Source organism: Rhyacophila brunnea, unplaced genomic scaffold (assembly GCF_057557595.1).
Source record: "Rhyacophila brunnea isolate RB1 unplaced genomic scaffold, BYU_Rbru_1.0 scaffold_3, whole genome shotgun sequence".
NCBI classification, from domain to species: domain Eukaryota; kingdom Metazoa; phylum Arthropoda; class Insecta; order Trichoptera; family Rhyacophilidae; genus Rhyacophila; species Rhyacophila brunnea.
Window position 1 is genome coordinate 608,377 of NW_028232965.1, and position 14,292 is coordinate 622,668.

General features: G+C 34.7%; 1 protein-coding gene across 1 annotated transcript in view; it reads right to left on the reverse strand.

The window, feature by feature from the left end:
- Positions 1-236: 236 nt before the first annotated feature.
- rictor (rapamycin-insensitive companion of Tor) overlaps positions 237-14,292 on the reverse strand; it is a 33,808-nt gene continuing 19,752 nt past the window's right edge. The window contains exons 16-22 of the mRNA XM_085952062.1: positions 10,713-11,337; positions 10,299-10,414; positions 10,115-10,208; positions 9,881-10,003; positions 8,305-8,591; positions 6,871-7,095; positions 237-6,519 (exon numbers count right to left, since the gene is read on the reverse strand). Of these exons, the coding sequence (XP_085808188.1) occupies positions 6,065-6,519; positions 6,871-7,095; positions 8,305-8,591; positions 9,881-10,003; positions 10,115-10,208; positions 10,299-10,414; positions 10,713-11,337 (1,925 nt within the window). The 3' untranslated portion in view covers positions 237-6,064. The remainder of the gene's footprint in view (positions 6,520-6,870; positions 7,096-8,304; positions 8,592-9,880; positions 10,004-10,114; positions 10,209-10,298; positions 10,415-10,712; positions 11,338-14,292) is intronic.

The following is a 14,292-nucleotide window of genomic DNA, read 5'->3' on the forward strand; positions in this document are numbered from 1 at the left end:
ACAGATGTTGTGTTTTCCCTCTATGCCCTATACAGGCGTTCCCCGCCGACTGTCTCCCACAGTTCCTACTGGGGAAGTGTGCATGGAGGTAAGCAGGGTCGAATGACCAGACGTCATAATGGGCGGAGGCCGTTATGCAGAATTTTCATTTAGCACTATTTATCAATCGGCACATCGTATTGTACAAATTTCAACAAGGAGAGGGTAGGGATGTAAGAAAATGCAGTTGTAGTCAGTAGTGAGTAGTCGAAGCACAGCTCTCGCTTTATTAGGCTTAAATAACCAACATGTCACTGTATAAAGTTGACAAATGAAATATTTCATTATTTTAAATGTTCAGTGCTCATTTACTCTTAAATATTTATATAAAAAAGGAATCATTATTCAGAGGTATTTGACATTATTGTATAATAGAGTGGCATGCATGAATCAGTTGCACTATCAATAAATATGATAAGTTAAGGCAATTAAACCATACCATGTCAAAGGTTGTTTTCCCGTAAATATAATTTGTTTAAATCACTCAACTTATAAAGAAAATATTAATTTAACGAGACGGTGACTTGAAGGTCTGAACACTATCGGTAAGTCTATTGTTGCAATTAGGAGATTATAGACGTATTTCAACTTGTATCATCAGAGACCCTCGCCTCATCGACCGCATTCACACCAATATAAGATCAAATAAAAATATTACACTGATAGAACGAGTCGACTCGTACATTGTTTGACAATCACTCGAGACACCGGTAGTATAAAAAATGACAGGTTCAACATTTCAGACAAAACATAAGGACTGACATGTAGTTCCCGCCTGATGCCTATTCAGACATTTATGTATTTATTGTTAACGTTTCTGAAAATTCATTTTCTATTTATTTTCAATCAAATAAATAAAATGTAAAAGAAACTTTATTATTTTTTATTGATTATGGTGATCTTATATTCAATTCAATATGTAAGGGGTTAAAACACAACATTACCAAACTGAGGATCTTTTCTTCAATTCATCAATGGTGAAGTGAATGCACATTTTAGATTATTTCATATTCACTTTTTAAAGTTTTACGTAAGGTAATCGGTGTCCTTCATTGGCCATCTAATAGATCATTAGCGGTATGCGGTCATTATGAATATGTATTTCAATTCTGCGGTTGTCAAACTGACAAAATTTTTTGCAAATATGGTCAGCTCCGTAAGCGGCAATAACAAAATTTCAAGGTGGATTAGGCAGTGTTTTATCTGAACCACACGACAAGACAACTCCAAATTTGATTTATTCAGGAAAAGATGGCAAAAGTTGCGAGAGTGCTCTAACAAGCAAAATGACAATTTGTTCAAAGTAAATATATTTCATTTGATATTCACCGCATACAATAAATATTTAAAGTAACCGTGTTTCATTCACATAGTAAGCTTTATCAAGTAAGATTTTACTTTTGAGTTTATATAATATATAATACAAAACAAATATTGTTAATGGTATGAGGTGCCGGGAATTCGAGAAACAGACGGGTGGTAAAATTTCCAAATTCCAATTGAACGGAAGTGTTGAGAATTTATTTGTAATGGGTAAACTGTAACCCTTTAAAATAATTAAAAACGAGATTAACTATTTGCATTTCCGAAACATCATTCTTTTATTTGGTATTGCATCATAATGATTTTAAATGAGACCAAACTCAAAATTACCACCCGCGGGCTTGTTCATGTTGTGCTGTAACCCCTCAATTTGCGTAACGATAAGTATAGCATATCACAATATGAGGTCATTGTCATGGTCACTGATGATGTCGATGTATACGCAATTGATCAACAATTTTCACATTTCGAATGCAAAAACTTTTTTCACACTTCAATGAAGTTTCGAAGTCATTTTGATCACAATGATGAATAAATAGTTCATTTAGAGTAATGTATTATGCTGAACTATAAAATAAATCATTCGAATAAGAAAGATTCTAACCATACAAAATGTTGTTATGGGTGCAGTCCATAAAAATATAAGTAATATCTTATTTTATGTATACTCTAACCGTATACATACCAGTTACATAATATGTAAATTATCTATCTAAATTATATTAAAATGAATAATGTGTAAAAATTAAATTCAACAAAATTTAATTTTCTATAAAAATTAGTATAATAAATTAATTACATTAAATAAATGAATTAATAAGATTAGTAATAAGTAGTACTTAACCAGTAAATAATATTATTATGCAAACACAAAACGTAAGAATTTTACTTTATTTTAATACTTCAATACTTCAACTACATTTAATATTGTGTAGGTAAAATAATATAAGAAATGATTGATAATAAAAATATAAACAAAAAAAAAACAATTCAAGATGATCTCTATTTACCAAACAATAAAATAGTAAGTAGTATTACATAATATTATGCGTTTACAATTTAATGATCGACCTTTAAAATCAAACCAATCAAGTCCAGTATACAACCAAATTCTCAAATCTTTTTCAAAAACCAAACACTCGGTATTCGCCGCAACACATGAATCCTCATTTAATTTTATTGTTTATTCATTTTTCCACATACATTATTTGTTGTAGATCAAAATTCAACCACATTTCCTACTGTCTGTTCTAGTTACACTACTAAAGCGGTTTTGAATGAGGGTGGGGGAAAAACTTAGATATTTAGATAAGAAATTGAACAGCATTATACATTTATAGACCGATCTAAAAAAATATTCAAAAGTAAAATCACTATACCACAGCACTCCAAAGAAATCCAAATAATATATTTTGGTAATGACACATTAATAAAGGTGACGGAAGCACAAAAATCATACGTTTGAAAAAATTAACAGTGGAAACGAAAATGTCTCTGCGGTTGCCTTTCCAGATGTGACGTCACACATCCGATCACAGCCATTATATTAAAGGGGAAAAAAACCATATTCCGAGCAGATAGGCCTCCACGAAATGGACGTTACATTTTAAGCACAGAACACATAAGATAAAAATGATAAAGTCAGTTGTTACAGAACAGATTAATAAGATAGAAATATAATAACCAGTCGCCGCAGACCAAGGTTTTGAAACCGGGTTCGGTTTATTACTTGGCCCATAAATCAGAAGTCACACAAAGGGTGCCGGGTGTCCTAAAATATTACCAACGTTGAAAGTGTGTTTGTTTACATAATAAACTTAAATGTATATTATGATAGAGATGTAACTAGTGAAAATACAGTAAAACCTTGTTAATACGAATTCCATGGGACCGAAAATCGAAAAAAAATTCAAATTACGAAATGTATGGGGGGGAAATATTAAAATTTTGAAAAAAAAAAAATATTTTTGATTTTCAATAATTTCGTTTCTGATCATAGATGTGCCTACTGAATTGGGTCATAAAATGACAGGATTATTTTTATTACCATCATAAAATAAGTATTTTTGATGTTTTAAGAAAAGTCTGTCTTAATTTTCAATGACTGGCTCATGTGTACTTTATTACGATTTATTGAATATTTTTATATGCCAGGGACTCTGAAATCATTTCGAATTACAAAAATTCGAATTAAAGGTATGGTTTTATATGAAAATAATGTTCAAGGGACTTTTTTTTCGGGAAAATTTCGAATTACGGCGAATTTCGAATTTTCAGTGTTCTTACTAACGAGGTTTTACTGTAACATTCTTAAACAGATTTTTCAGTTTAACCCATATTTCCCCCCACTCAAGATTTAAAACTTGTTTCTTCTGTGCTTCCTGTCAGTAGGCCAACTGCCATGGGTGCCATGGGTGCAAATACTAACCAAAAAACATTTCCCTGACAAATACTTTCATTGAAAAAACTGTTCTTGCAATGATAAATTTATATTTACTGTGCAGTGGTTATTTGTAATTTTACTATAGTGAAGTTTGCTAGAAATGTTTTTGAATTAAATAATAAAAGTCAAAAATAAAGATTCATGCTCCTTTGAGAGAGTTTCGAAGTGCGCCACATTGCGCTGATTAGTTAGGAGTTTTGCAAAAATACCTCTTCCATGAATGCATAATGCTGTCCAATTAAATCAATGTCAGTAATGTCTTCAATGACAGAAAACTGCATCAATTAGATAATGAAACGGATGTTATCATAGTCGACCACTTAGTAGGGTTGGATATTATTTATGAGGATTAACATAAGAGATTAGGAATCACGGTTCTGGTGGAAAACACATTGGTTTGATTTTAGGTCGCACACAGCGCCAGGGTCTGACTAATTTATGACAGTGTTAATTAAATTTGATCATTTCTTCTAATTCACACAATAAAAAATGTCAGCGAGTCATAAATGCAGAATGAATATGCCCCGATCGAGCATATTCAGTGACAAGAATCAATACTATTCAATATAAAAGCAATGATGGGTGTTCAATTGAACATAGTACGGCAAGAAAATACTACATTTACAAAATCATTGATTTTAAATATCTTCCCGAGTAAACAGAAAACGTGTAAAGTCAGTAGAAAATATTTTCAATAAGGTTCACTCCTCGGACATCTGATTTCATAAGAATATAATATTACAATGCAAAGAAAATAAATTGTTTCTAAAGTCAATTCTATAATATGACAAATGTAAAAAATATACATAATATAAATAAGTTTTTTTTAAACAATTGTCTTTGAGGATTAATAATCATATAATCTGTAAATTTTAATATAAATTAGAACTGATATACTCTTTATTTAATTTTAAAGATTTAAAATACACAATAATAATATTATGATGAACTTTAGAATCAACAATTAATTATTATTCATGAATAATATTCCATTCCTATATGATTAACAATTTTTTTGATATTCATCTGTAGTTATGTTGTGCCGTACCGGCAAATACATCACACATGTATTCCACATAACAATGTAATTACATCGGGATAAAAAAAATGTCCTCACACCTGTCAATCGAGTAAAGCTGAGTTTTTTATGGAAATATTGTACACTTAAAAATAGATGATGAGTTTTTAACGAAGACGGGTAGTATAAATATTATTTTGAATAAATGCTGCCATAGTGAACGCGACTCGGTTTCGTCGGCGAAAGTTTAATCTCGCTTTCGGATTATCTACAAAATTAATGCGCATATAACTAACGTAATAATTAAATTTCCTTTTTGCAATATCATTTCATTAACAAAAAACACATTATTTATAATATAATGTGTACATGAAAAACTCAAAGGCAACAGGAACTCTCGATAAATTCAATATTTTACATAACAGAACTATAAAAAAAAAATATAATTAATTAGTTAATCAATTAATTATTATTGAAGAACGTTCTTTCATTGTTTGAATAGATAGAAAAGAATACCGTATGGTAATAATAAAAAAGGTCATATTAATAGATATATCGCTCAAGTAGAAAAACCTACGTTAAAGGCAAGATATTTTATCAATTCTATTATTTATAATCCTTATTGCATGTCAAAAACATCCCAGTCTATTTCCACTAAACGGTAACGATGTGACATTTTCTATTTACACGCCGCGAGACGGAAGATGTCTTCCGTTACAGGCAGCCTCCCACCGTTTGCTTGTTGAATTGTTGAAAATATCATAATATTATAATATAAACATTTCTTATTTTAGTTATATTAAAGGCAGTGGTTGATGTGACCTCGAATACGATACTCGAGGACTCCAGGAGGTGATAAAATCCAGAAAATCATAATCGTCATTATAATACAAAACGGAAAAGGACGAATCGTTGCGCTCGCCCTGAAGTAATCGCGTTACGGAGACATAGTTCTAAAAATAAAATTCGTATATTCAACGAAACGAAATCTGTACAGTATGTGGCATATCTTACAAATTTGTAGATATTTACAATGGTAAGCTCTCCGTACATTTTTTTTACGAATAATAACATAAAAACACTAATATCTTTTTTGCAAATTTAGTAAAACTATTGGAAGTGATATTCACATTAAAGTTAGGCCTCCCGCGAGGAAGAGCCGAACGCACATCATATGAAAAGTCATGATGATATTTACGTCCGCGAAGAAGCGATCGATTTTTTACAATATTTGCTTTCGATTAATCCTTTTCGCTGATTTCCAACTCTGCAAATTTCGTCTGCAGTATTTGTTGAGGTTCTAAATAAAACAAGTCAAAATTGAGGTCAAGGAAAAGCTCTTGGAGAAACCTCCTGGCGATGAGCCTGTACGTGCTCTGCGAGACGAGTTTGCAGATCTCCGAATAGAGGCAGACGTTCTGAAAGGACTCCGGATATTTCTGCTTGAGTTCCAGCAGTGACTGTTTGGACTGCTTATGCCACACCGGGTTTCCCATCCGCTCTGAGTGCTTCAGAATCTCCTCAGTGACATTGGGATTCCCGTCCGACATCTTGGAGAGGTTCGAGTCCAAGCTGTTGGGGCTGCCGCAGGACACGTCCAGGGAGGCGTAGGTCAGGCTGTTGGTGGGAGCCGGTGACTTCGGATAGACGCCGCTCTTCATGCTGCCGCTGCCGAAAGGTTTCGGACTATCCATTCCTAAAAAATATTCATCGGTTACATCCAAGTTTATAAACATAGTTTCCTGACTAAAATAGGTTGATTTTTGAAAGACAATTTGATTCATAGCCGACTTAAGGTGATAATAATTTGAAAAGAATCAAACTCTTGCAGAAGAGACACTCACTAATTAAGTATATCTCAAAAACTTTAATAGAAAAATGCTTACGCTTGTATGCTTGTGGTTATGCTTGTTCACCTACAAACTTCCATTGGTTACAATTTCGTAACATGTTTTCTTAAGTAAATAGCTTGTAAATATCTTAATATGGATATTTATAAACTAAGATTGTCAAAATTAATTTGTAACAATAATTGGATACAATATACCTGCAAAAAATATCTCTCTCAAATCGGCAGCTTTCCGAATGTCGGTAGGCTTGAGTCGTGCGCAGTAGAGGCAACTTTGCTGGTCGTGTTTTGTGAAGCGGTCCCGCGATCGTCCTCGGCTCGCCTTGCTCGACGCTTTGGGACCGTTCCCGATCGACAGGTCAGAAAAACTGCTGTTGAAATTTGAATCGTCATTCTTTTTGACAGCAGTATCTTGCGGGTTTCCTGTAAACAATTAAATATCATTTAACTCAAATCCCATAAACAGAACAGCTCGGGTTATTTGAATTGGATTCATACATACACACAGGGTAATTTTTGATAAAAAATTAAGGTTTTCAAATTGTATTCATTTGTTAAATACATGAGAATTAACTGTCGGAAACGAAATTAATGAAAATTAAAAAAAAAAATCAAAATTTTCCCCCCATACATTTCATATTTCGAATTTTTTTTTGATTTTAGGTCCCATGAAATTCGTATTAACGAGGTTTTACTGTATATCAGAGGGGGGCAAACTTTTTGGATGGAGGGCCAAATTCAAGATATCAAAATGAGCGGCGGGCCGCAAGTAAAATACCATTTTTAGATAGACACTATTTATTATCACGAAAAATAAACATTACAAAAAAATTAATGAGAAGAATGAAACTGTTGTACATTTTTTAACATTTTTTTTTTAAATTCAGGTGTTAATTTTGTAGTTGATATTCTCAAAACTGCTTGTAAATGGGCATCGGAGATATTTGATCGTAAAGAATTTTTATTGAGGTTCATGATCGAAAATGTTTGTTCACATATATAGGTTGATCCAAAAATAACGAACATTATTCTTTCATAATCTTTAAGTTGGTCGAATTTTCTCAATTAAGGGCATTGTAAAATTTGTAGATTTCTTCACGACAATGCAATTCTCTTAAATCAGTGTCACACTGCAGATCAGTAATCTCAAGTTGTAGCTCTGTCGGTACACTATCAACATCTATTGAAAATGGATCGCGTACTATTGCTAAACTTGTCTCAATTTTTCGGATGTCGCCAAATCGTTGTGAAAAATCGTCATTCAGGGCTTTAATAATTTTACCATATTCTTCAAATTTATATTCTGGTATATTTATAAGTGGTCCACATTGTTATTCGATATTTGTCGAAGGAATAACTTGAGTTTTAATTGAAATCCATTCAAACTTTTTACCAAATCATGGGCATATATTTTTTTTCATACGACGTGTATATACGTCAAAGAAAAAAATTCTTTTTTTTCTATAAATTTCATCATTTCTATATATATAAATCGAAAAGTTAAAAAAAAGTAAGTAAAACATTCTTAATACAATAATTTCTATGTGTCATATGAGTAACATTTATTACGTGTCCGTGAACGTGTTAAATAAAGTAAATAAAAATAAATCACTGTAAAGATGATTCACTAACCATTTTCTAAATCCATCGCTATGGAATCGTCTCCCGTCTGGTAATTGTCCAAGACGTAGTGCGGGGCGGCAGGGAAGATGTCGAGCAGACAACGCGGCATGCTGATCCCCATGTAGCTGGGGCCAGGACGCAGGATAGGAGGCGGGCGGCGACACTTAATCGGGATCCCTCGCAGCAAGCGAGGCGTGACAGTGTCCTGGCACTTGCCCGGGTCCTTCACCTGTGACTGGCTACTCGATCGGGCGTCCGACAACGCCGATATCGGCTTCCAGTCGTATTTTAATAGACTGAAAATAGATTAAGCACTCAAATATCATTATTGTACAATGAATATATTTAAGCAGACATTGTTAAAAATGATGTTAAAACCTAAGATCATATGGGCCTCCACAGAATGGAGGTTGTATTAACAGACTTTTGTTTTTATGAGAAATGGATATTAGCCACTCGCTCAACCCACTAGGTCCAAACACATATTGAAAAATAACATGTAAATTTTTCCAAGACATGAGATTCAACCTCGGGACAAGCGACCTTATAAGCTTGATGTGTAACCATTTGGCCATCGTAGGCGTTAAGCAATACGATAATATACTAAAAAGATTATATGTGTAGTTGGAATTATTGGAATAATCTTTTCTATAAACAATGCAATAAATCAGATTCTCTTTCGATTGGAGAATAGATATATTTTTATGCTGATAGGCGTCACTTCAGTGAATATAACTCCTCAAGTAGGTACAGTTAAAATTGTTAAATAATCAAGAAACAAAAAAATAAAAGAAATAATACAATAGCTATCATAGTACAACAATGAAGACCAATGCAAGTATGTATTTTCTAATTGACCAGTATTCGGCACTATTGCGGATTATAAACAGAAGGGTATGAATGGCAGTGGCGAAGGGTGGAGGTAGGCTGTTAAGATTCGCTATAAATAGTGCACACTAAGCTTTGTTAGTCATATATATTTGTTTTTATTGAACTAAGACTACAATTTACAGATGGTGTTAGTTAGTTTTTTAAAAATCAATTAAACCCTGCCTAAACGAAACCATAATAGATTTTGTCTAATTTGGGCAATACGACAAAATTGTGCACAATTTTTCATTCATAGTTATTTGTTTTCGTTGGATTAAAACTACATATTACATATATTTTTGGTTCATTTTTTTTAATTCATTAAGCCCTGCGTAAACCAAACTATAATAAATAAAAAATATTATTCTATCTATAAAATACTCAAAGTTATGTATGATTTAATTGCATAATTTTAGATATTTTATAGATAGACATGTATTTTTTGACTAATATCTATTATGGCTTGGTTTCTCAGGGTTTAATTGAATTTTAAAATCTAACCTACACTATCTGTAAATTGTAGTCTTATTTCAATGAAAACAAATATGTATGTCTGAAAAAGTTTAATGTGCACTATTTATGGCGGATCTTAACAGCCTACCTCCACCCTTCGCCACTGATGAATGGTGAAGATAAACTAATAGCAGGCAAAACACTGGATATCAATGATAATGGTATGTACTACAAAACAAACAAATAAAGATAAATAACAAACCTAATAGTGTTCCTAGCTTCTGCCGATTTGCTCTTCCCTTTGAGAGAGCCAAACGAGGGCTTTTTGAGTTCAGTACCAAGAAATGAATCGAATTCATCCACTCCGGCCTCGGTATATGTGAGCCTGAAACAAAATAAAGTCAATTAAGCGTTAAATATTATGTTGCAAGGTAAAAGAATTCAAGCTGCAATATTTTAGTACGATATATACATATACGTTAGGAGGTTAGGTTACCTTCGATGATGACGGCGCAGAGTTCTCATTGTAGCATAACCGACTAAATCCCGCTGGCTCGGCGGGGAACTCGCAGCATCAGAACCAGTATAACCTATAACAAAATATCATAAACAAGAAAAAGATATCATTTGAAGAAGTGCACCTTTTCATGATTGTCAATAGATTTGTATAATTCACTCACTGTGTAATGATATTCTGCGTGTGGCTTCCGTATGCCGCCTGTTGGGCATGATGGTCTTCATGGCGGACAAACTGGATGAGCTGGGAATGGGGCTCAACGTCGTCACTCTATCACTGCTGAAAAATAACACGCCAGCCGATATTAAAATATTACAAATTTAGACCTCTCGCGGTGTAAAGCTATATGTAGGTAACCAATATCTTATATCGATGTGTTGATACAAATGATACAATGTAAAAATTGTATTTTCAGGGTTTTAAAAGCAGAAAAAATAGTGCCCCCGACAAATATGATGTCTGATGATGAAATGTCTCAATTGCGACAGAACAAAACAATTAACATTACAAATATCTAATTGTGACATTTACTTCTGTGGCCATATTAGGCGAATGAATCAAAATAATATGAACATACTTGTAGACGTATTTGCCGAGTACGGAGTCACAGCTGCTGACCCCCGAGGTGCTGCTCTCACTAATATGTCGGGCACGGCGGCACACGCCTTCACGCCACTGTTCTACCGTCTCGAGCCGCCACGCCCGAGCCCCTTCGCCACCCGCTTCCACGGAGTCCTCCTCTGATAATAGTTTATCAGCAGTTTTGGACTCTGACAGGGATCTCTGGTGCTTCCTGGAGACGGGACAGAGCCGCTGCGGAAGAGTCTGGCACTTGTAGGCGGCGGAGCTTTCGCTGACGGAGCGGACGCTGGGCTTTTCGCCGTCCGTTTTCTCGTCAGGTTTCCCGCACGTATCGCAGCTCTCCTCGGTAAGGGAGCGCTGGATGGCGGGTACACCCCCCGTCGATGTTCTCCCCTTTCCTGTGTCCGAGCGGTAGCTGTCAGCGCCACTGCGTTCCGTCTTGTCCGTCTTGTCCGAGTTTTCGCTGGTTTCAGTGTCCACGGTAACCCTGTGCTCCGTTCCGGAGGGTCGGCGATAAAGGTTTTCGTAAATCCGGTCCTCAGAAGCTGTCTTGGTGAGGCGGTCGTCCTCGTAGATGACGGGCCACCGGTCATGACGGTCGTGCCGTACGCACAGCCACCCTGCGAACAATTAATAATTCAATTACCTACTTGTGCTGTATTGGCTTCAGTCGACCGATGTTTAGTTGGATCAAGTCTATTAAAAATGTCATGGACGAATAAAACCAAAAAATGAAGATATCTATCAGCAAACAAAATTCATAGCAATGTCAATCGCAACGCAAGACTTAAGGGGCGACGGGTCGACCACGTCATTAGAAGAGATGATCGGTGGAGAAGAAAGGTTTCAGAATGAAGACCTCGAATGGGACAATGAAGAATTGAAGGATTGTACTAAATGGACGCTCGACACCGAGCCGTCGGACTGTGTCGAAAGCAAAGGTCAGTACATAGTAGACGCTAGGTGGAGAAATGGGGGAGGCTCATATCAAGCAGAACTTTGCAGACTGAAGATATAAATTAACGGATATCTGAATGGTTCAGAGCAAAAATGGAGCATACAATATGAATCACAAAATCCTTGGTGCATAGTAAATCAAAATAAACTTTGACCGAGTTGGGTGCCCTCAAACATGAGTCAACTCATTTGTGTCTGATGGTCTCTTTTTAGTACAGTTAATTTTCCATAGTTCTTTTGAGTTTACCCTTTTTACCCTATCAATTTTTATAGGGTAAATTTTAATATAATGTGTCATTAAGAAAAAGTAGGTCGTCTGCTGTGGGGTTTTAGTTATTGGTTCAGTGGCACACCCAGGGGGGGGGGGGCAAGAGGCCCTGGCACCCCCCATATGAAAATTATCAGAATGATTTTAAACATTGAAATTGAAAGGCAATAAACTATACCTTGGGCTTAGACAAATAAAAACACGGCAAAAAATGATTTGTAATTATTCTCAAGCACCCTTTTCAGAAAAATTTCTTAGATTTTAATTTTAAACACAAAAATTTCGAAACACTAATGTCGGGTTTTTTTAGGAACCCAATCCCTAATGGAACTGTCAAAAAATTCTCGGTGTCCACTCGAATTCCGGAGTGGTGTAGGTCATGGCTGGGGAGGGCTGACAGGACTCTAGCCTGGGGGCCCGGGCTGTGGGGGGCCCGGCGTGTTGGGTTGACCAGAGAAGTGAGATAAACACACATCATAAATTAGCTTTAATAGTAAAAAAAAGTCGCCTGCGCTATTATACTTCATGACCATGAACATTTTAAATTATATAATTGTGCAATATATTTTCTGATTATTACGACAGCTCCATTATTAAAGTAGATGTATTAAAAATCGCCAATAATTTACTGTATAAGTAGATACCCTTAATTTGAACTAAAACACAATTTGAAAAACATTAATGTAGTGTTTCACACTGCCTTTAATCTTAGCGGTAGGTAGGGGGCCCGCCAAATATCCTAACCTGAGGACCCGTTTCAGGATGTGGGGGGCCATGGTGTAGGTACACCGAGTGCAATAGACAAAAGACCGATAAACGAAAAATTAGGATGTGTTGAGCATACGCGGCTCTCCCATTAGGTCATTCGGTCATTGTCCTTCCAAAATAAATACCTTACAATCGACATAATAATATGAATAATATGTACAATGTCGTATAATAATATTAATAATAATCGGTGGATTTGAAATTATAAGGCGTACGCTGTGTTTTTGTTTTGTATTCTCGATGGGCGATAATTCGCCGCCAACGTCCGGCGATTCAATTTTTGACCCAAACTGAGAATTTTTATAAAATTTTCTCTCTCATTTTTCATACATTAGACAAAGAAAGATATAAAACAATATTCGACGCTTTAAGTTCCAAGGATGCGTGGATTATATGCCTCTCGGCCATTGTCCGAGTGTGAAACAAAAAATATTTTCAGCTAATTATGTGAAACAGAATGATAAAGTCGACTAGGGTCCCTTGCTACTGCCACGCCGGAGATTATTGTATGATGTATTTTTTCTGACAGTTGACAAGTTTCGATGAATGTCTTTGGTTGTTTTAAACGTATGTAAATAGTTTTTGGTGCAGTTATTATACGAATATACACACAAAGTTTGGTTTTTAGTGATTTATTACATTTTTGTGAAGTTTTGTGGAATTTCTGACGGTTTATTTGTTTGAACTGACACAAAATGTCTAATTCAGTGGATTATATTTTAAACGAAATAAAGAATGAGACATTTAACTATGATAAACGTCTACAAGCGAAGATATTAGGCAGGTACATGCCGGATATGAAAATAGTTCAAACAACGAAAGAGAAAAGCAAAGATGTTAACAGATATTTCAACAAGAAAAGTTATCATTTTTGCGAATGGATATGTGGTTGCGATCGAAGGAATTTATTTTTTTGTTTTCATAGTTTAATTTTTGATTGCAAAAATGAAAAGCAATGGACAGAATTTGGTGTTGGTGATCTAAAACATCTCAAAGAAAAAATAAAAAAGCATAGCAAGTCAACAGCACACATAAATAATTCTATGAGTTTTGTTTTATTAGGAACAACATATATCCGAATTCAGTTAGATAGTGCGTACCGCAGATCGATTGCTGATCACAATGAAACTGTCGATAAAAATCGTTTAATTTTAACAAAAATATTAAAGTGTATTCAATTTTGCGGATCGTTTGAGCTGGCCTTACGAGGCCATGATGAGTCTTAAGAGTCTGATAATCCTGGTATATTTCGTGGATTAATAAATTTCATGCAGGAAATAGATATTGTTATGAAGGAGCATTTAGAAAGGTCAACTTCATTCAAAGGAATTTCGAAGACTATCCAAAACGAATTGCTAGATTCAATATTAAAAGTCACTCAAGAAGAAATTAGATGTGACATAAAAAAATCTAATTACATAGCTATTCAAGTTGACGAAACGACAGACAGCTCCACAAAAACGCAAATGGTTTTCGTTGTGAGATATTTAAAAGACAATATAGTATGTGAAAGATTTTGGAAGTTTGTAAATCCAGAGGTGTGCACGGCAATAGGATTAACAGAAGAAATTTTAAAAGAGCT